Source organism: Lycorma delicatula, chromosome 12 (assembly GCF_047948215.1).
Source record: "Lycorma delicatula isolate Av1 chromosome 12, ASM4794821v1, whole genome shotgun sequence".
Lineage (NCBI taxonomy): Eukaryota > Metazoa > Arthropoda > Insecta > Hemiptera > Fulgoridae > Lycorma > Lycorma delicatula.
This window is the reverse complement of record NC_134466.1, coordinates 12,066,798-12,089,589: the sequence shown is the minus strand read 5'-3', so window position 1 is coordinate 12,089,589 and position 22,792 is coordinate 12,066,798. Positions and strand designations below refer to the sequence as shown.

General features: G+C 31.1%; 1 protein-coding gene and 1 pseudogene across 1 annotated transcript in view; both read right to left on the bottom strand.

Moving 5' to 3' along the window:
• LOC142333008 (beta-catenin-like protein 1) overlaps positions 1-22,792 on the bottom strand; it is a 47,203-nt gene that overhangs the window by 14,617 nt on the left and 9,794 nt on the right. The window contains exons 4-6 of the mRNA XM_075379776.1: positions 17,058-17,229; positions 10,845-11,004; positions 1,860-2,083 (exon numbers count right to left, since the gene is read on the bottom strand). Coding sequence (XP_075235891.1) covers positions 1,860-2,083; positions 10,845-11,004; positions 17,058-17,229 — 556 coding nt within the window. The remainder of the gene's footprint in view (positions 1-1,859; positions 2,084-10,844; positions 11,005-17,057; positions 17,230-22,792) is intronic.
• LOC142333305 (uncharacterized) lies at positions 3,554-4,648 on the bottom strand (annotated as a pseudogene).

The window sequence follows — 22,792 nt, the reverse complement described above, 5'->3', positions numbered from 1 at the left end:
AAAATAACTGTGGAAAAATATTAGGTAAAATATTTATATAAAAATAATAGTTCTGTGATTTTTAAAATAAAACTTACATAAATGTTAACAAAGATTGGAATACAAGAGGGCTGTTTATAAATTAACCTCCCATTGTGTAATAAAAATAAAACAAAATAAATTGAAAAAATTTTACAATATACAAGTTATATACAAAAGAGAGTGGGATGAAAAATTCCAGGCCTCACACTGAGATGGTGTTAGTAAACTTAATTTCTCAATGGTGTCACATGATTCTATTCTTCATTAGTTTACAATAACAGTTTCAAGTCGCTGCATCACTCAGAATGGTATTTATAGTCTGTCAAGTGGAGAATTAGGGTGTTTTTTGGAAACTGGAAATTCGTGTAGCAATTAAATACTTTATTCTAAAGGCTTAAGTGCAAAGGAAATAAAGAAGGGCTTGATATGACATCGAGAGACTCTTCTCCATCAAATACAACAGTTAAAAGCTGGGTCGCAGAGTTTAAAATGGGTCAAACATGCACTAGCAATGAATCATACAGCAGAAGCCCTTATGAAGTGACCTACAACAGAAATGATACAAAAATCTGCATAAGATCCTTTTAGCAGAACAACGAGTGACAGCAAACAAGTTAGCAGAGTCTGTAGTCATGTCAACAGAAGGCGGGTGCAACAATTTGCATGAACAAGCTACATGCTAGAGAATGCTGCGTTTGCTCACGCCCAACCAAAAACTATGCCGAAAAAACATTTCAAGCGATTGTCTCAAGCTCTTTTGTACAATCCAGAGGAATTTTTACATTTATTTTTCACGGTTGATGAGATTGATCTGGCTCCCAGTGACTACCATTTGTTTCCTTGCCTAAAAATATGTCTTGGAGAGAAGAGATTTTCAACCAATAATGAAGTTTTTGCCACTGTAGATGGTTATTTTTAGGAGTTCAGGTCTGTAAAGAGGATAATAAAATATCTCTTATTTGTTTAATGGACCCTTAGTGCTAACCACACCTGTGAAGCAAAAACACCATGTATTGTTGTAAAAAATGTCCCCTTTGTTCAAATCGCTCACCAATTATTCTATATTACTCTCCTAAGCTTTGTCAACATTTTACAATAAACGTCTGCGGTTATTGTCAATCATAAATTCTGCCAACAAAATTCCTTTACGCTCCCAAAATACAGCAGTCATCTCAAAGTAGTTGGTTCAATTTTTGGGCTTGTCTGGCGAATTTGTTTGTATCCACTGTTCAAACTGTTCTTTTGTCTCAATATTGATGAACCAAATACATTGTCTCATCTCCAGTATTACTGCCCAGAATTCACTTCCTTTATTCTGATACTGTTGAAGAAGTCAAACACTACTTCTATTCTTTTACTTTTGTGAGTATCAGTAAATTGTTTCAGTATCAATTGTGCAGAGTACTTAAGAAAACCCAATCTATATGTCACAATTCTGCAAAGAGCAGACTTGAAATTTGAGGAAAATTTTTACTAAATTCAGTAATTGTGAAGCAGCATTTACCACAAACATCAAGTATTAGCTTGCAAAAAATTTTGCAAGCTATAATAACTCAAAATCAAGGTGACTGATACATAACCATGTTTATATGAACTTTTTTATTTTTTTTCATTTGTAGATCATGTCCTAAAATTATTTCTGTCTCTTGTTAAGACATTCTGTATAAGTACAGATACATAGTAAGTAAATCAACATGATGGCTATCATCTATTAAGAGATCTCTAAGTAAAGCCTATGAACAACCCTGTATTTACCTTGAACTCTAAACATAGAGTTTCAACAAAACTTTAAAATTAGTTGAAATAAATAATTAATTTTTTTTTTATAAAATACTTACAGCTAACTGTTGTAACAGTACATCAATACCATCCATTTCTCCCAACAATACTTGATTTTCTTTACAATTCTGTAATAATATAGATAATATTTCACTGGCATATAGTTTATTTTGACCAAACTGTAATTTTGCTCTTAATCTCTTTAACAACCATGCCATTAATCCTTGAGATGCACTATCAGTTAATATGTCAGGTCTAAATTCAATAATATTCTCAAATATGGCTGAAAATATGGAAAAAAAAATTTTCAAAATAAATAAAACGTATTGCCAATTAAAAATCTACTGAAGAATGGTAAAGTGCAATCCAAATTTTAGCAGTAAAAGAAACCAGATTTTTAAATAAAAATGAAACAGAAATGAAAAATTACAGCATTTTTAAGGGTAAACCTGCAATCAAAATTATGAAAAGTATGCCATTATCAGGTACCACTTTTTATATAAATAAGAAAATATTAGATAATGTGCCAGAATTCAAATCCAGTTCCGAAAGGGTGTCCCTTCTTACAATTAAAAATAAAAACAAAAATTGCATCCTCATCAATTGTTATGCGGCCATAATTGAAGATAATAGAAAAAATCCACAAAAAGTAAAAGAATCCTGGGACTTTTAGAAGAAGAAATGTCCAAAATTTTGAAGTTAAATATTAAATACTCTAGAGCGATTTCAATGCTAAAATAGACAGAAAAAGAAATTTTAGAAATATAGTCTGTGAATATCCAGAACAAAATAAAAATATAATATTAATAACCAACAAAAACAATGAATAACAGAACAAAAAAAAATTATTGTAAGGTTTATTATCTCTATAAAGCTTTTCAGCTTAATATACTGTCAACATTCTTTAGAAAACTTCCAAGGAAAGCTAAAACATGGATATCTCCAAATCCTAACGTAGGAGAATTTCAGCTAGATCATGCAGCTATCCAAAAAACAAATATTAAAGATAATATGAATGTTAAAATAAATAAGAAGTAGAGAATTTGATTCTGATCAGTGGTGTAAGCTGAATTTTGTTAAGGGGGGTTCATTATTAAAACTGTTTACAATTGACATCAGTATTTTAAATTTTATGTGTTATTTTATTATTATTATTATATTATGTTACAATATTTTATTTTACAATATTCAAATATAACACATTTATAAATACTCTAATAAAATCTATCACATATTTTTCTCACAGTCTTACGCTACAATTTTTTTAAAAACCTTTATCATCTATTTCATTTTATATAATAAAAATGCTTGTGTCAGTGTCACATGCCATTATTACACTTAGGCTACACAATAATCATATATTTTAGTCAATGGTCAGATAAGACACTTTACATAACATATAAAATCCATGGAAGCAATCAAATATAATGAAATAAATTTAATTAAACACATGTCAATATGGAACTTAACAATGTTGAAGAATGAAACTTGGCACTGATGAATCCACATTCTACAAAAGAATTGGAATAAAGAATTGAATGTAGTTGTCACAAACGTTCAAATCAGTACTCTACTGTACTGTATTATTGTTTTGAAAAATCACTGTTTAAAAAGAATACTGGTAGTTAAATTAATATAATATTTATAATGTATGTAGCCTACAGTATATTACATTACTAAATTTGGAAATTTCAGCATTCACAATACAATGTCCAAACGACGTTTCTTTTTCATTAGTTTATTATAACACATCTTACACAGTTGGAATGTAGTTTCTATGTATGTTAAGAAGTGCTAATCCATTTAAACATGTACTTCGAGAAGAATTATGCAAATATGTTTTTAGACAGCGTAATGTTGAGAAACATCATTCATTTGTACATGTGCACAGCTAGTTTTCTAACAAAGTGAATGTATTTGGCATTATGTTGGGACTGCACATAATTAACCCATCTACAACCATTTTTGATTGGTCTCCCTTCTCAAGACATGCAATTTTTCTATACCATAATTTTAATTCATTATTCAGGTCTTCCTGGCAACCGCTTCTTGTCACTGGCATAGAATTCTTTGAGAGAAGTGAAATAAGAAATCTTGAGATGGCAGTGGCAGAAGGTCTGGGTTCATAGGAAACTTAACTGAAAGTCTTTCAATATTTCCTTGTGTTTCAAGAAATTCGAATCTAGTTGAGATATGAAGGTATGCAGAAATGGAATAAAAGTAGAGACACGGAAGTAAAGTTCTGGTGTCGCTGATGATAAGTCCAAGTTTGTACGACTTTTTACTCAAGGTACCATGCAAGGAATTTGAATGGAGGACCCCAACCTATTCAAGACTTCAGAAGCACAAATGAAAATTTTAGAAAATTCTTTAACATTTTTGCGTATACATTTCATTTCAGTGTTAATATCTTCACCAAGGTTTACTGCTTCTATGAAATCAATAGTTGAATTCTGCAGGAATTTACACAATGGGAGACTTAAAGAAAATAGTCTCTGAATACAAAACAGTGACATCACAAATTGACAGTCAGTCAAAGCACATAAAAGTGAATTTGGAATTATACTTTTCCAACCAATGTGTTGCACAAAGTTGAAAGAGTTTTTCAAGGCATTAATTAAGTTGTAGTTTCCATTTCACTTATCGCCAATTTTAAAACATGTTACCTTTTAGGGGTATTAAGAAATTCGTACAGACTCAATACTGTACCCGTACAATTTCTAATAGCTGTTACTTCACAAGCACTGGATACAACTAAGTTGAGGCTGTGTGCTGAACAGTGAACATAAAAAGCTGACAGAATTATTTCCTTTACATGTGCCTGGACTCTGTTTACTTTTCCTGACATAGACGTAACTCGTTACACCCTTGACCATGAATTTTATTTATGTTTACATTTAATGAATGCAACTTGTCCAATGTCGCTGTTGCAATTCCTTTTCTGGTCACACCTTTTAATGGTACGAATTGTAGAAAGTTTTGCTTAACAGTGAAATTTTCTCTGACAACATAACAAACATGCAGTGATAATTGTTCTAAGCCTGATATGTCTGACATCTCATCGACAAGAATAGAGAAGCAACTGGAGGCATTAAGTTCTTTCATGAGATTTGGAACAATCAGATCATGACCTGATTGCACACTTCAATTATTTCATTCTGTATTCCAGGATTGGTGTACTGCATATTTCCAACACTAAAAGTCAACATATTTTTTAATACAGTAAAAATCTTACTTCGAAAGCAAAGAAGTGCCCTGAAATTGCAATCATTTTCTTCTGGTTCTTGGTTGACCTCAACCTCTGTTCGTCCTGAATCCCTCTGTCCTCGCAGAGCGATGCATTGTTTCCCACAAAAAAAAATACTCTCAATAATAGGAATAAGTTTACCCGTTCTCCAGTTTCTTTTCAGTTGTTGCAGTATCTATTAGCACATCTATTGACTTTTTCTTCTCACATGAAATTTCGATCGAAGTACCAGCTACCTCCAAACTTTCTTTGTGATAAACACTTCTCAAGTTCTGAAAATCATTCGACGGAATCCTTCCAGAAATCTGTTAAATTTCTAACTACAAAGTTAACCTAAGGATTGCTTGCCAGATCCAACACCATTTCTTGGAGAAAAAAGAGCACAAAATTTACAAATGGTGTTGGCCTTATTTTGTTACAAAGTCAGTATTATTATAGTACCCTCTTAATAAGCAGCACGGCTTTGATGGTCTTTCCTCTCTTTTAGTATATGAGGAGGGATATATACTCTGATACCCACCACAACAGTAAGAGCACTGCTGCCTTCTCAGAATGCTGAATGACGGCTACAGCTCACACGTTGAGTGATGTACTGTACATGCTGCAACTCCAAGTATGAGGATTAAATTATAAAAGAAGGACGGTGGACTGGATCTTATGTCGATAGATTCTGTTACTATGACAGTGAGAAATTATAGGAGAGCATACAATGGATTTTTAAAAAAGATAATCAAATATATATGTGTATTTATAGTATGTTTATTTTATATAGGCCTAATATTAAAGAATTTAAACCTTCAAAGGGGAGGGTTCAAACCCGGAACCCCTCTTGCGTACACCACTGATTTTGATCATTACTAAATTTTTATAATTAAAAAAAAAAAAAAAAAACATTGAAATTAGTGAGATATAGACAGAATTATTATAATGAGATATACAATAGAACAGTTTCAGGAGATACAAAAATATCCAAAATAAAAGTGATCAGCATTACTGTCTAGAAAAATAAACAGTGTTGCTAAAAAGACTTTTGGTTTAGCAAAGATTAAAAAAAAAGTATGGTGGAATGAATACGTGAAGCTGCATTAGTAAAAAGACCCGAAAAATGGAAAAAATGAAAATTTTCTGGAAAGAAAGAACATCATGAACAGTATAAACAACAAAGAAAAGAAACAGCAAGAATTATAAGAGGAGCAAAAAGGGCTTTCGAAAAATACCAGCTTGTGAAAATGTAGGAAAAGTTTGCTAGATACAACTCTAGAAATTCCTATAAAATTTTCAAGTACAAACTAAATAGATACTGAGCACCTAGTATCCGTTTTAAAAAGGAGATGGTAAAATAGGCCTAAGTAATTCTAAAAACTGTGAAATTCTTGCAGAATATTTTGATAAACTTCTAAATTGTTCAGAATCAATCAATAAATTAGAATTTTTAGTTATTATTGAAAATGGAATACTATTAACCTCTTAAGAAATTATAAGTGTAATTAACACATTGAAAAAATAACAAAGCTAGTGGGGAGAACTCCATAACAGCTGAACTTTTGAAATGGTCATAACCAAAAATCAAAAGAGACTTAAAAATACTTTTTGAAGAAATATGTAAAACAGAAAATATGCCAGAAGAGTTAAAGTGGCTCTAATACGTCTGCTCTACAAGAAAAGAGATAAGCAAGATGTTAATAATTACAAAGGGATATCTCCCTTACTAGTTGCCTACAACATAACTTTTACTGAACAAAGTCAACTTATATAAGGAAAACAACAACTTTATATAAGGAAATAAGTAAATTTCAGGGTGGATTCGCAAAGGGCAGAGCCTGCTCAGAACAAATATTTCTCCTAAAATCAATAATACAGCACAGAATGCTTAACTCTAAAGACATAGTTGTAGTATTTTTCGATTTTAAAAAACTGACTGTTGATAAAGAAACTTTAGACAAAATAATTCTAGAATTTGATGTTATAGCAAAATTAGCTAACCTAATATCTGAAACTCTCACAAACACATCACAAGTTAAATTCATGGGAGAAAATTCTAAACCCTTTGAAATAAAAACAGGTGTTAGGAAGGGTGATGGTTTATCACCACTTCTCTTTAATTGTATGTTGGAAAAAATAAGAATTTGGAACGAGTAACTAAAACAATACAAAACTTAACTGATAAAGTTAGAGAGGAAGAATAAATCTACTGAAATAAACTTGCCTAGCATTTGCAGATGATTTTATCATACTTTCCAAAAATCTAGCAGACGTGCCAACACAAATTAATCTTTTAGAAGAAGTAGCTAGTAAAACAGGTGCACTCTTAACAATAGAAAAGATTAAAAAACTGAAATATCTAAGGAAGACAATCCAAGAAAATGGATTAGGAAAATCCGCTATAGATGATAGGATTCGTAGAATGCAAAGAGCACATGGTCTGACTGAGAAAATAAATAAAAAAATGCTTATCAAAAAGTACAAAAATAAAACATTATAACACCGTAATTAAAACAGAAAGTTTGTATGCTTGTCTATCACTTAATGAATGTCTATCAATTATAAATTAGGACTATAAAATTATAAATTATAAATTAAGAGAGAATTATTAGGAAAATATTGGGTCTACTAAAAACCAAAAGGCTGGAAAATAAGAAGTAATGATAAAGTGTATTAAAACATTTCTGAAACAATGAGTAAAAGAAGATTGATTTTCTTTGGGCACTTATATAGAATTAATGATAACAGGTTAACGAAACAGATTTTCAAGTACCTTTGAAAACAGAAATTAAAAAGCTGAATCCAAGAAATCAAAATATGATCTATAACAAAAGAACATAAAAGAGGATGAAGTAACAGAAAAAGATGTGTTTCTTAGGAAAGTGCAAAAAATAGGATTCCAAGGTAGGAAAGAAAAGAGAATTGGAACAAAGTGGCCTAAGGAAAGAAAATAATGTATTAGCAAAATGATGAAAGAGTACTGGAAGATAAGGGAATAAAATTGTTATGTGGTCCTTAAGCAGCCATAACGAAAGAAGAAGAATGGTAAAAATATGTTTTATATAAAAACTTCAAACAAATCAGAAGGATTTTAATCATCAATTATAGCACTGTTCCTTAACAACAGTACACAGAGTAAACTCCATGATCAACTACAAATGTAGTTCTGAATCTAAGCAATCTTTTTGTAGAAAAAGATTGTGGGTTTATTTTCCTAAAACATTTATAGAAAAGAAATTTTTCTTTATATCTATATGACTTTCTATACAGAATCCTCATTAACTTGTCACTGGCCATTAACATTTTGTTATTATACAAATATTATACATCAAGTAAAAAAAGTTATACATCTATATATAAAGTAAATGACCCGAAAGAAAAAATTGCAAGAGATGGGTTAGTGTTGTGCTTTTAAACAACTCTTTAATAACTTTCTAACATATCACCATGATGCTATTGTTTTTACGATTTTACATTGGCTGTAATGAGGTTATGTATGAAATTAACAGTGATTTTTTGGCAATAAAAAAGGTACATCTTATGTTAAATTGGAGAAAAAATTGAGCGATTTAAATTAAAAAGAATAATAACAGAATTCAACAAAAGATTTTGTTGACCATCGATATCAACTTATGATAATCACATAGAAAAATGTAAGGTTTTAACATTTTATGCTTTTGCCATTTCCTCTTATCACATAAACTCTTATCACATCTATGATGTGATAAGAGTTTCCCTAGCTACTGACCTAAGAACAAAATGAAAAATAGCTATTGGGGTGGTCAAATTGAACCAAAAGGTTGTGACCAAATTGTTTTAAAAAGTTTTATAACTGTACAAATGAGTGCATAGTTCTGACTTAGAATCACAAAAAATCAGGAAAATCAGAAAAGTGACAAAAAAAATATGTACATAGAAGGAAAGGTAAGAGATGAAAAAAACAAGCAGAGGAATAAAAGTGTAATGATGTTAATCATAATACGAGGTGTGTGAGATAAGTAATGAGATTGGTAACACTGCGAGCGATCTGACAATGCTGTGTCTACCGGTCTGTGCTAGACCGGTTTGTTCATCCCTTCCACATGCGCAGTACGAGTTTCAACACTGTTCAACCAACACATTATTTTTGACAGCGCCATCAGTGAAGTTGTGTTTTTGTTGTGTTATGAAAATGGAGCATCGGAATTTAGAGCAACATTGTGCAATCAGTTTTGTGTTAAAACTTGGGGAATTCGCAAGTGTGACCTTTGAAAAGTTGAAACAGGCCTATGGGGAACATTCCTTATCAAGAGTAAAAGTTTTCCGCTGGCAAAAATCATTTTTGGAAGGCCGAGAACACGTTGAAGATCAACCTCGCTCAGGGAGACCTTCAACTTCAAAATCTGACGAAAACATTAAACATGTAAGGGTTCTTGTGAGATCAGATGATTGTTTAACAATAAGGATGATGAGTGAACAGTTAAATTTAAACACTTTCACTGTACATCAACTTTTGACAAATGATTTGGACATGAGAAAGGTTTGTGCGAAATCGGTCCGAAAAAAAAATGTCTGAAAAAAATAAAAACTTTGGTAAGTAAAAAGTCAGTCTCAATACTTTTCTCACACACCTCGTAGATTAAGTCATTTAGAGGAAAGATTAGACAGCAGATGAAGCAGTGAAGTAAGAAAATAAAACAAAATATAAATAATAAAATAGAATAAAACCAAAAATATACTAAAAAATATGTAATGCTATTTAACTTTTACTTTCTGTACAAATTAAAAATATAGTCTTTAATTTGGTACAGATTTTTAAAGAATTAATAATATTGAAGGGTATTTTCAGTTTTAAAAGCTTATTTTATTTATTTAATTTCTATTTGAAATACTGATGGCCTGCAAAAAAAATGCAGACAGTATGAAAAATAAGCATGAATGCTTATTTTTCATACATAATTAATTGATGTTTTTACTACCATGTACAAACTAACACATTAAATTTTGGAATGTAATATATATTATTTATTTATTAACTCAATTTTTCAAACTAATTTTCTTGAAGTTCAATGTGAAAATACTTGATTAGATTGACTGCAGATTAGACATCATGCTACAATTCAATACAAAATAATGATAATGAAAAAATTAAAAATCAAAGAAAACATTTTAAACGCAACTAAATGAATTTTAACAAAAATTTCTGCACAACTCACAACAGCTTGCATATTAACAATGTTACTATTAAAGAAGCTAATAATGTTAAATACCTGGGACTAACATTGGATAGAGGCTTGCAATCTGATAAACACACAGAAACCATAAGCAGCAAAATTAATAGATTTATTCATCATCCTTTATACCATGCTTCACACCTACTGAATAGAGTAATTCATAAAATTGCGAATAATCTAAAAGATACTGAAATTGCTTTCAGACAAAATTATAACATTCAAAATTCAACAAATACATAAATAAAAAGAGTAAACTCATGATCATGTAATAAATATTATTACATTTAATAATATTTATTTGTCATTTTACAAATATTCCAGTGACATTATTAGGAAGAAACTTATTAAGAAAGCACCAAAAAAAAGATTCTTTATAAAACTAAAAAAAAGGCAACCATTAAAATTGATTCATTTGATCATGAATAAAGCTTCAATATAAAACAACCCAATATGGGTCAAATTAAGATTTTTTTTAACATCTATTAATACAGTTTCTCAATAATACCAGTCATAATAATTTATTCAGATCAGCATCTAATTTCATCATGATTAATTCTCTTTCTTTCAAGTACATTCTTTCTTAAAGAACTTAGTAAACTTACCGAGTGTATTATGAACACCATCGGCTTCCTCTGGAACATTTTCATCAAGCCTTTCTAGATTCTGCACGAGTAAAGCACAAACCTGCTGATCTAATAATGCATTAATTAAAATATCAGCTCCTTCTTTATCTTCATGAAGTATATCTACATCTGTCATTTCCTTTGCAGAAAAACAAAAATCAGCTTATAAAAAAGAAAACTTTTTTTAAAACTAGTGCTCTACATTCATAATGTATATAAATTTGATGTCATTTTTTTTTTTTTTAACTTTATCATATGATTTTAAAGTTGGTGTAAGAGTACTTATCCTTCTTCCCCAGCATATACATTATCACAGAAAATTTCACTTTATACTACATGAATACCACAATCTTTCTTATGATTGTAATGTATGTCAAATATCTTAGGAATAAGTGGTAATATTCAAATAACAATTTCACTGACAGTAACAATGTCCATTATACAGCCAGTCCCTGTGGTGGGCCAAGTAAAGATTTACTGGGAAGACTGATTATCACCTATATTTCAGTAGGCATGAGACATTGATATGACAGAGTGAAGAAAACAACAGCTAACTAATTCAACAACTAATTCATTCCTCACTTTTTAACAGGAATGGCAAGGGAACTTCTTATGCTTGAGAACGGTTATGCTGCTTTAGAGAATGACTTTTTCTGATTTAGGATCACCACAAATCAGCCGATTTGGAAGATCAGAGTTCTATGGTTCAAATCCTAGTAAAAGCAATTACTTTTGTCGGATTTGAATATTAGATCGTGGATACCAGTGTTCTTTGATGGTCGGGTTTCAATTAACAACATATCCCAGTAATGGTCAATCCAAACTATAGAAAACTACACCTCAGTTACAGTCATACATATCATCCTCATTCATCCTCCAAAGTAATACCATACGGCGTTAAAGGGGGCTAAACAGAGAGAGGATCACCACTACAATTCTTTATGTACCATAACTGGATACTGGATTCTTATATGTATCTTATATACATAATATATATATATTGTGTGTATATGTGCACATGTATTATTTATTTAAAAATAATTTTTTAAAAGCACACAGAAACAAATTTAAATATTGTTTCTATAATGCAAAAAAATCACAGTGATCATACATACGTATATAACATAGCATAAATTATTTACAACTCAGCAAGCAAGACGATTTTCAACAAAAACTACAATAACTCAAAAAAAAACTATAGAAAATAATAAAAATTCAAGAAATGAAATATGTAAAAATAAATTATTTTTTAATCTGAAAATATCACTTTCCAACAAACCTTCTCACTAATTAATAAATTAACAAAAAATAAAGATAATTAGCAAATAAAATATACAATACTAATATATATATATAAAAAAAAATATTACTATTAAACCATTTTCTAATATGTTGTAGTAAATAATTTTTAATAAAAATCCACTATAAACACAACAAAATAACAAACTTAATATACACACCTATTTATAGACCAATTCTACATGTTAACTATATTAATGCAACATCTGACATAGTATTTTAATAACTAATGTAACAACAAATTTGAAATGATTTTTTATGGAATTTGTATATTTATACAGGATGAGGATGAGTAACTTAATACCGAATCCAAATTTTCACTTATGACTGCAGCCTTGTACTGTAGCTATAACATTATTATTGAATTGTATACATTAAAGTTCCACTTACCAACAATTTTAAAAGTATATATCCAAGTACTTTCGTTACTCCATCATCAGGGATTTTCCAAAAGATATTAATTCAAATTCAAATGCATAATTTTATTTAAATTAAAATTGTTACATTCATAATAGTCTGTCGTCAATAAATAAAATTTAATTGTACATCAATAATGGATATGTAACTAAAAATAAAAAAGTCAAATATCATCATTGCAAATCAGCTGATTTTGAAGTCGAAGATTCTAAGGTTCAAATCTTAGTAAAGACAGTTATTTTTATTTTGGATTTGAATACTAGATAGTGGATACCGGTGTTTTTGGTGGTTGGGTCAATTAACCACACACATCTCTCAGCAGTAGTTGACCTGAGACTATACACTTCATTTCTATTCACACTTATCATCCTCAGAAGTAATACCTTACCGTGGTTCCGGAGGCTAAACAGTAAAAGAGAGGATCATATGACCCAAGAAAAGAAACTTAATCTTTCCTTTGAAATAATACTAAATGTCCTGTACATTATTACCATTTTATAACCATCTACTTTATTAAATTCATTAGTTAATTCAAATTTATATTCTCAAAATTATAGTTTATAGCTCTATTATTCATAAAAAAAGTAGTATTATGTTAATTTTTGGTGGTATAGTTGAATTGATTTATTATTACTGATAATATTGGTTTGTGATATACCCGGTCTTAATTTATTTTTAAACAGATACCTAAAAAGTAGAACATACAAGACGTGTTTTTAAAGTAAGATCCATTTTGAGTTCGCTACCTATAAACAGATGACACTAGCATAGCTCAGTTATTTCAATCAAAACTAAGATGCCAGCAACAAGTATTTAATCATTTTGTCATTAGTTACTTATATTCAACCATTTATAATTAGTGCTACAATTTGTGATAATACTGCTGAGTGAGAAGTACAAGATTAATCTGATTTTTGATTGCAAATACAAATTCACAGGCAAATTTGTGACATTTATGGCTGAATATTATGACGGTTGCTAAAGTAAGTTAGTGGTGCCATTCATATCGAGAAGATCAAAGATGATCAAGAAGATTCATGATGAAAAATGTAGCATCCAACCATCAGTGATAATGGATGGTCGATTAAAAAAGTTGATAAAAAGATTCAAGAAATCCGGTGCTCCACAACTATCTTTGATTTATGAATTTTTGACTGAAAAACTGTGTGCCAGATGGAGTACCAAAGACATTAAAGAATACAAAAAAACTCTTGCTGCAGCACATGAATTTTTATGGCATTATGAAAATAAAGGTGATGAATTGTTTCATCATCACATTGTTACCATAGATTTTTGAAAATATCATTTTTTATTCAAATGTTGAGACAAAGCAGCAGTCAATGCAATTCCAGCATTTATCATCAATATTCAGACCAAAAAAGTTCAAACAAGAACTTTTGATAAAGAAGCTTATGGCTATGGTTTTTGAGTTTTGCGTCTTGCTTGTCACAATGATCATAGACCACTTTTGTTGCAAAATTTGTTGAAGCTGAAGACAGCATTGTAGAAAAGCAGTAAATAAATTAGTATTTTTGCTCAGGTAATAATGTTTGTTCATATTTTTCACTTATGTTTTATTTCAAAATGAATCTTACTTTAAACACACATCTCAGATTATGAAAAGAATTATTTCTGAAGAGCGTTAAATGTTTCATGAAAAGTAGGGTTGTTAATTAGTAGCTATATCATGTTCTGAATTAACTCACTAATTGTATATACCAGAATTGTTTTATCAACATCATATCCAATCTATAATTTTCTTTTACAGATATTAATAAAATCTGGCAGCTCTTACACTTTCTATGAACAGTAAAAATAGTTCAGACATAATGCCATTTAGTTGAGCCAGTTGTAATGTCATATTCATCTAAATAATTGTCACACTAAATTTTAAAGCAATTTTCGCTAGAAAAAGTGTTTAATAATATTACTTCATTAATGACTGATTTTCATATATTATTTTTAAGTTTTAAAATGTCTTTTAAAAGATTTTATAAATTTTTTCAGCAAGTGCATTCATAATGAGGGAATAGGCAAATTATGTTCACAAATTTTTAAAAGTCCAGAGAATGTAGAGCTGATTTTGTTTTTATAAAATTTTTTATTAATTCTTTACAGTTATTTTAAGTTTAAATAAGTTCTTCATTTAGTTTATTAGCAAGTCAGTTTTTAATGTTTTAAAAGATTCATTATTTTAGAACTAATTAATCTCATTTGTGTTGTCACCTTATTATATAATAATCAAACCATTTATATGCTTTATTATTATTGAATTATTCTCATTATTTTTTGTTTTATATCGATTATGCTTTTTTTTTAAATTCTGAAGTAACATTACCTGGACAGAAGAAATAAAGAAAAACACTGAGAAATGATGAAATGGGTGAGGATGAAAAAGCTGAAAAAGTGAATTAATTGTAATAGTATAGTTCATAGTGGCAAAACAAACCATTTTTTTTTTTGCCTTCAGTCACTGGTTTGATGCAGCTCTCCAATATTCCCTATCTAGTGCCAGTTGTTTCATGTCAGTATATCCCCTACATCCTATATGCCTAACAATTTGTTTTATATATTCCAAATGTTGCCTGCCTACACAATTTTTTCCTTTTACCTGTCCCTCCAATATCAAAGCAACTATTCCAGGATGTCTTAAGATGTGGCCTATAAGTCTGTCTCTTCTTTTAACTCTATCTTTCCAAATGCTTCTTTCTTCTTCAATTTGCCGCAACACCTTTTCATTTGTCATATTATCAACCCATTTGATTTTTAACATTCTCCTATAGCACCACATTTGTGGTGAGATGAAAACTTGAGAAGAAAAGCTTCTAATCTTTTCTTCTCAAGTACTCCGATCATCCTAGTTTTACTTCCATACAAAGTTACACTCCAAACATATACTTATAGTAACCAAATTATATTTCTGACTGAAAGATCATTTCGACTATACTATTCGGCATTTTACATCACTCCTGCTTCGTCCATCTTTAGTAATTATACTTCTCAAATAACAAAATTCTTCAATCTCCATAATCTTTTCCCTTCCTATTTTTATATTTAGTGATCCATCTACATTATTTCTACCACATTTCATTTCTTTCATTTTGTTCTTGTTTATTTTCATGTAGTAGTTCTTGCGTAGATGTTTTTAAAATAAAACTAAAAAAAAATCTTAAATTAATTATTAAAACAAATCTAATATTTACAATAAATCAGGAGTCTATAGAGTACAATGTGGAAACCAAAATTGAAAAAAAAATCTACATAGGAATGTATCATATTCCTTTATAAACAGATTCTTTGAAAAAAACTTTTAGGAATATTTATCGGCATAAAAATACCATTAAAAAAAATTTAATTATACTGATCGCATAAGGAAAAATAAACATATTTATCAAATGTAGAAAGCACATCAACTTAACAAATCAGTAAGAAAAGAAAATTATAATTAATAAACAAGCAAAACTTAACATTTATGGAAACAATTAATTTAATTTAAATTATTATACAATTTACATTAATGGTAAATATATGGTACCAAAATAAGTTTCATTATATAGCAGTAGCCATCCTATAACAGCAGCAGGATTTAATTTAATTTTATTTTAATAACTAAGACTGTTAACACTACTATAGTTTTAAAGTATTTAGTTTTGCTTTAAATTAATTTTTCATGAAAACCTCTGCAAAGGAAATTAATAGAGATTATAAAGTAAAGAAAAAACATGAGAAGTTTTCAAAAATGTTCTTTAATGAACGACTGTTTTTGTTTAAAAAAAATTATGTAATACATAAGTAAATTATATCCTTGGTTTGATGAATTTATTTTTGTGTATTCTATAAATTAATTACAATCACATTAGCTGAAAAAGATGCTGTTAAAAATTCTAAACCTATTTTAATTGTACAGTTTGGTATCATATTTCTAATTACTATAACATTCAAATAATAACATTATCATTTTGTTCATAATCATAAGTAAGTAAATAAATAAGTAAGTAAAATAAATAAATAAGTAAGTAAATAATAAGTAAGTAAATAATCATATAATTTTACTTATATGATAATAATATAATGCTGTTAAATGAATATTCTGCAGTTAAATCGGTTTTCATTTTGCAAGGTGTTAGTTCTAATATTTATTTCTAACAACCAGTTTTTATTGAATAAGGTATTCAAATTTTTCAAAATACAAAAAACAAACCTTACCACTATCATTTAAAGAACCTAATTTCTACAAATTTTGCTGTCTGGCAGTTTTAGTAAAAAGGGAAATCAGGCTTGAGACAGCAATCAGATTATAATGGTTACCTGTCAATCGATTTCATGAGTAGTTTACAGTACAACAGAACTAATTACAAAATTTTCTTCAAAAATAAATAAAATATTCACTGGCTCTCTAATAGTATATGAAAAATTTCATACAATATTTTGTTAAATCGGTCGGCTAAAGATATATATTTAAATAAACTAATATACCTGTAGTAAATCAACAACTGCAACAGAAATATCAGTATTTTCATGAGTTAATAATTCCAGCAATGACGGTATTGCACTTAATTCTACAACCAAATTATACAAATGAGGTACAGTAGCAACTACATGCATTTCTTGCAGCACTTCATGTAATTCCACTTCTGATTCCATAAACCTGTAAAATCATTTTTTTTTAAATTGAAATTAATGATAACTAAGAAATAATGAATTTATTAATAAGAAAAATGAATAGTGACATGTGATAATATTTCCATTTTAACTGTTATTTAAGTAGGTACATTATTTCTTATCACTGTCAATTTCTTCAATCCACTACTTGAATAACACTAATGAAACTCTTCCCTAACTTGAGAAAAATTGTAATACAACAGATTCTCACTTCTATTTTCCTTTTGTCTTGTTTTATTAAAAATAAAAAATACAACTTTTGTGATGATTCTCAGAACAAAGTTTCCCTTGATTCTTCCAGATAAACACTGGAGCAGTTCCTTTTTTTAATTATGGAGAAACTCAAATCTGATACAACATATGCGATGTATAATTATTTACTGACATGGATACAAACATTTTTATTTTTTATTTATTAGCAAAAGATACCAGGGTATTTCAATTAATTAATTACTTATTATTTTAATACATATAAAATAAAATTTTTATTGTTACTTCTTTATTAACTTTAATTATTTTTATTATATTTTTCCATATGTATGTCATTAGCCAATGTACTGGAGAAGTAGCCTGTGATTTTAACCAAAGTTAAGATTGTGTACACAGTAGGTCTGAAAAGTTCGTGAACTAAATTTCTGTAGTCAATACAAGTAGCGCCATCTCTCGGACCATCTCAATTCCCTTCCGAGGGGAGAAGATTCCTCCTCGTAGCATGTCTGGTCGCTACACCACCCCCTCCTCCATTTCTAGCCAAGGGTGGCTTTATCGGAGGTCATCTTCATGCCCTCAAACTGATCACATTCCACAATGCTCAGTCCGGTCTCGTGAAATGCCACCGATGCAGAAGCCCTGAAGGACATGTACATCAGTAATTTCGCCCCTGTCAGGTTTGGCTTCAAAGAAAACATCAGACACCTAATACTATCACGTAACCCTCAGGAACTAAGCTACAAGCCTACACACGGAAGAACGAAGACCCTGCACCTGTCACCACTAATAAGCCCTAAACTGTAATTACTAACAGTACATAAAAATGCAACAAGTATGCCACAACAGCATATCAAACAGCAAATTCAGCCTAAATTGCCACAACGACATATCGTTAATTAAGTGATTGGAGTGCACCCAGCATAAACTAAAGTCCCAGAGGACGCCTGGTCCGTATGGAAACTGAGTATAACCTCTAGTCTCCCACTTCAGCTCCAACTTTGAGGACTGCTCGGATTAGCACTAGGTTGATCGCAACCAACATTTACACTTATTACGCCCATAATAAGTGTGCGCTCCAATTCTACCAATCGCCATGCTAAAGTTAGTAATCGCACCTGAAGAGTAAACTTCCCAGGCCCGACCTCCATTGAAACTTAGCTAATCTAATCGAGGCATGATACCTAGCCCGCCTACCTCTGGACAATTCAACTGCCTGGGCGAAGCCCTAGCCACCTGAGATTCTAACCAGGACAAAGTACCCACAAATGCCAACACAGGTTAGAGGAGCAGTAAACCAGTGAAGTAGACAACAGTGGTAAAAACCACAGGGAAAAGTAAGACTCTACCAGGTCCACACCATCAAAAAGGACGGCAACTCAGTTTAAGACTGAGACTAACAAAAATAAAGGACAGATCCACTCTTGTCTGATACGGAAGTGACTCTGCTAACAGAGTCTTACCACACTAGAAACCTACAGTCATAACCTATTTGTTGCCAAAGAACCAATTTAGCATCGCAAGAAATAAACCTACAGCACTCTGCATCAGAGAGGAAATAGATCATGATATCAAAGAACAGACACAAAATGATCTGGCAGATCACCCAGCTTGCGATGGGCGTTGCAGAAAACAACCCTGAGACTCACAAGAACAAATTTCCTAACTCTGCATACAAACACCAGACTTCAAGGAAGGATACTAGCTATCCAAGGAATTGAAATGCAATTCTACTGCACGTAAGTAACAGCCACAGTCCTTAGAATTGACTGAATGCTTGCACTCTTTGTGCAACCTTTTACAGTTGACGCACGACAGAGCCTCAGCTTTCTGTGGACAGTCATTACAATTGTGACCTTCCTCGCCACAATGGGCGCAGACCGACGCATACTTACAGAATTTGGCTCTGTGGCCAAAACGACAGCACTTGGAAGCACCTTTGTACATCCATGTACTCCTTAATCCTACAGGACGTAAGATCAACATACAACCTACCCTCAGACACAAACTTCTTAAAGAGACCAGCACCAAGTTCAAATACGCCGTGATACTGCTGGACATCACGCTTACCAGTCTTGAAGAGTAGCCTACACTCTTTCTATCTTGAAGTCGGCCTCATCCATTTCGGTATTCTGCTCTCTAATGAGAGACAGAACATCCTCATCGGATAGCCGTCAGTCAATGTTGTAGACAATGACCCAGGGCCTACGCTTTCGCTTCGGGTTGACCTTAACCTCTAGCTTCTTTACCTCAAGAGACTCAGAGATGACTTGGACTGTCTCCTTGTCATTCGCAACCACTACCAGACCCTTGCTGGTTTCTTTAATTTTCCTAATCTTGAGTGTTTTCCGGTCTCTACGAAGAGTGACCTGGAAATCCTCCTTGAGTTGTTTACTAGCCTAAGCAGACCCCTCAGACTTCTTTACAAAAATATCCTTGAGCTGCTTCGAGGCTTGACTAGTCTCACGCTTGTCTTTGGCCATCAGCGTATCGCTTCTGCTGTCTTGGAGCAGGCGTTGGGACCTGTACTACCTTGACCTCCATGGGCCTGGAGGCCAACTTCTCAAATCCATCTGCCAAAACAGAAAGAACACCCTTAACATGCCGTAAACGTGGCAATATTCTGCTCCTCGCTCCCGCACTGATGCTGCAGGGACCTTTGACAAAGTCTAGAAGGTTATCTATGCTCTGATGACCCAGCATTGCATACGAACTGCCAGATTTACCCTAAGCAGCCACAAAATCCTCGACCAACGGGTCGAGTCTAACTTCCCGGGTGGGAATCCCTTCATTTACCTGTGAGACCTCACTCTCTGAACACAAGGAGAACGGTGAAATTTCCACTTCCCTCTTTGCCCAGGCCTCACTACCAGCTGGTCCTCTAGCATTGCCAGAGTTACCATAGCCTCACTACAATGGGGTCGAGACATGCTCACTGTCTCACTGTCAGCCAGAAATGTTCTTTGAAGCATGTCAAACCTCATGAATAAAAAATAAACCTGACATTGTAACTTGTATTTTATAGTATGACATTCTATTAGATTTAATATAAGTAACGTTTTTTTTGACATTGTAAATTATATTTAATTGTATGACATTGTATTAGATTTAATATAAGTAACGTGTTTTTTTACTAGTATTAAGTAGATGTGTATTATTAAGATGTTGAAGTTCGCGCATGCGATCTGTAATGTAAAAAACTTTGTTGGAAGGGGAAGGTAATTATTTTTTTCTCCGGCCAGCTAGTAAGTGTGTGGGAAGGACACTGGCACTCTCACTCTGGACATGTAAGAAGCAGTATCAAAAAATTAAGATCGGCGACCGTATATGTTGTGAATGGTGGGAGATGAATAACGTGGTGAAGCATCGAATGTGTGTAAAGATGACTTTCTCTTTATAATGTAGCAAGCATCCGGCCGGCATCAAAGGGTGAATCCTAGTATAAAAATTATTTATTTTAAGATAAATTATGTTAATAAAGTTTTCTTTGTTCAAACATTCAAATTTCTCAGCGTCGTGTTACATTTCATTTAAAAAAGATCATCAAAAAATCAAACAATTTCAGTATTTTAGTCATAATTTTATAAGACCAATTAAAATTTTCATTTTTTTTTGTGTCGTTCTTGGCACATCATCGGTGCAGGGTGAAGTGTGGATGGTCAAGTGGCGACCCTGCCAGGATTGTATGTTTACTGGAAGGAATTTTAATGTTAGAATAAAATTAAAAAAAAAAAAATATAATAAAATAGTTGTAAGATAATTTTTTTTTGTATTATTACTTATTGTATTATTGGAAACTAGAAGTAAAGCCAAAAAGAGTAGGAGTAGTGTGGACAGTGAAAACAGACAGATAAGTGAGGGTAGTAATGAGGAAATAAGAAATGGGGGAAAATTTAGAACAGGGGGATTTGAAGAATGGTAGGGATGTAGAAGAGAGTAATGTAGCAAAAAGCGTGTACTCTGCCAATACAGTTCTTTTAGAGGCAGTAAATGATGAAAATGAGAGTGATAATTTAGAGGAAATTGTTTTAGTAGAAACAGACAATCAAATTAGCGTACAATTAGAAGAAGGAGGTACGGATAACTATTGAGGATTGAGAATAGTGAACGAGTTAGGGAGCAAGATAGACGAATCAAATAATAGGCATGCACAAGAATTATGTTTTGATCTATTTGTCAAAACATAAATAGATTGGAAAATAAAATTACTTATGGGAAAGGAGTTTAAAGCACATGTAGCCAAGGAAATTGAAATGATTAAGAAGGAAAATTTAGAAGTGATAGATAATGCCAAGGGTGAGATTAGGGATGAAGTAACGAAATAAATTCAAAATTTTGAGGAAAAGGTGACTGAGAAATTAGATTTAAACAGAGCAATTTGTCAGTCTGAAATGGGTCACTTAGATAATAAACTTGTGGGATGTGTTAGGGATTTAAGTGAAAAACAAAATAATGTCAAAGACCAATTAATTGAGACACAGGAAAAGGTAGAATTGAATGAAACAAAATTAGAACAATTAGAGAACAAACAAATAAAAGTTAATGAACGATTTTCTAATGAAATCCGATGTAAAAAATAAACTGTTGGAAAAAATAGAAGAAACTAATACTAGACAAGATAGTATTTCAAATATAATACCTAATTTTGCAGAATCTATTAAGACACACTTAGACTTGAGGAACCCAATTGAATTTTTAAATAAATTTTCAAATGAATTGAAAGATAGAAAAATTAAAGAGTGGAGTCAGATATGTTCAATAATGACTAGCATTTTTTCAACTAATTCAGAAACAAGATTGTGGTTTTTGTTCATAGTCTCAGATAGGGAGTTATCAGGATTTTTGTGACAATTTCAAAGAGAAATTTTGGTCGGTAGTTAAACAGAATGAAGTCAGGAGTAAATTTTGAAAAATTTAAATCAGGAAATTATATGAATTTGAGTCAGTATTTTCATTTAAATTATAATATGGGAAAATTTTTGGAACCATCTGTAGGAGAGGAAGAATTGGTTGTTCTTATTTCTAATCATTTTGATCCGATTATAAACAGAGTTAGAATAGCACAACAAGTAAAACCCGCTTTAGAGTTTGCCAAATTATTAGACAGCTTACAACCGGAATTACAGTATTTAAACTATAATGAAAACACTAATTAGCATAAATACTATAATTCAAGAATATCGGATGACAATCCACATTTGTATCCTTATTGCAATGAACATAAGAGAATAAATGATAAAAATGACAATAAACCTAAGTATAGTGAGGGACATACAAGAGATAGGGAGTATAAAGGTAACTATAATTTTTAAAGGTCTAATGTTTATAAAAGAAATGATGAT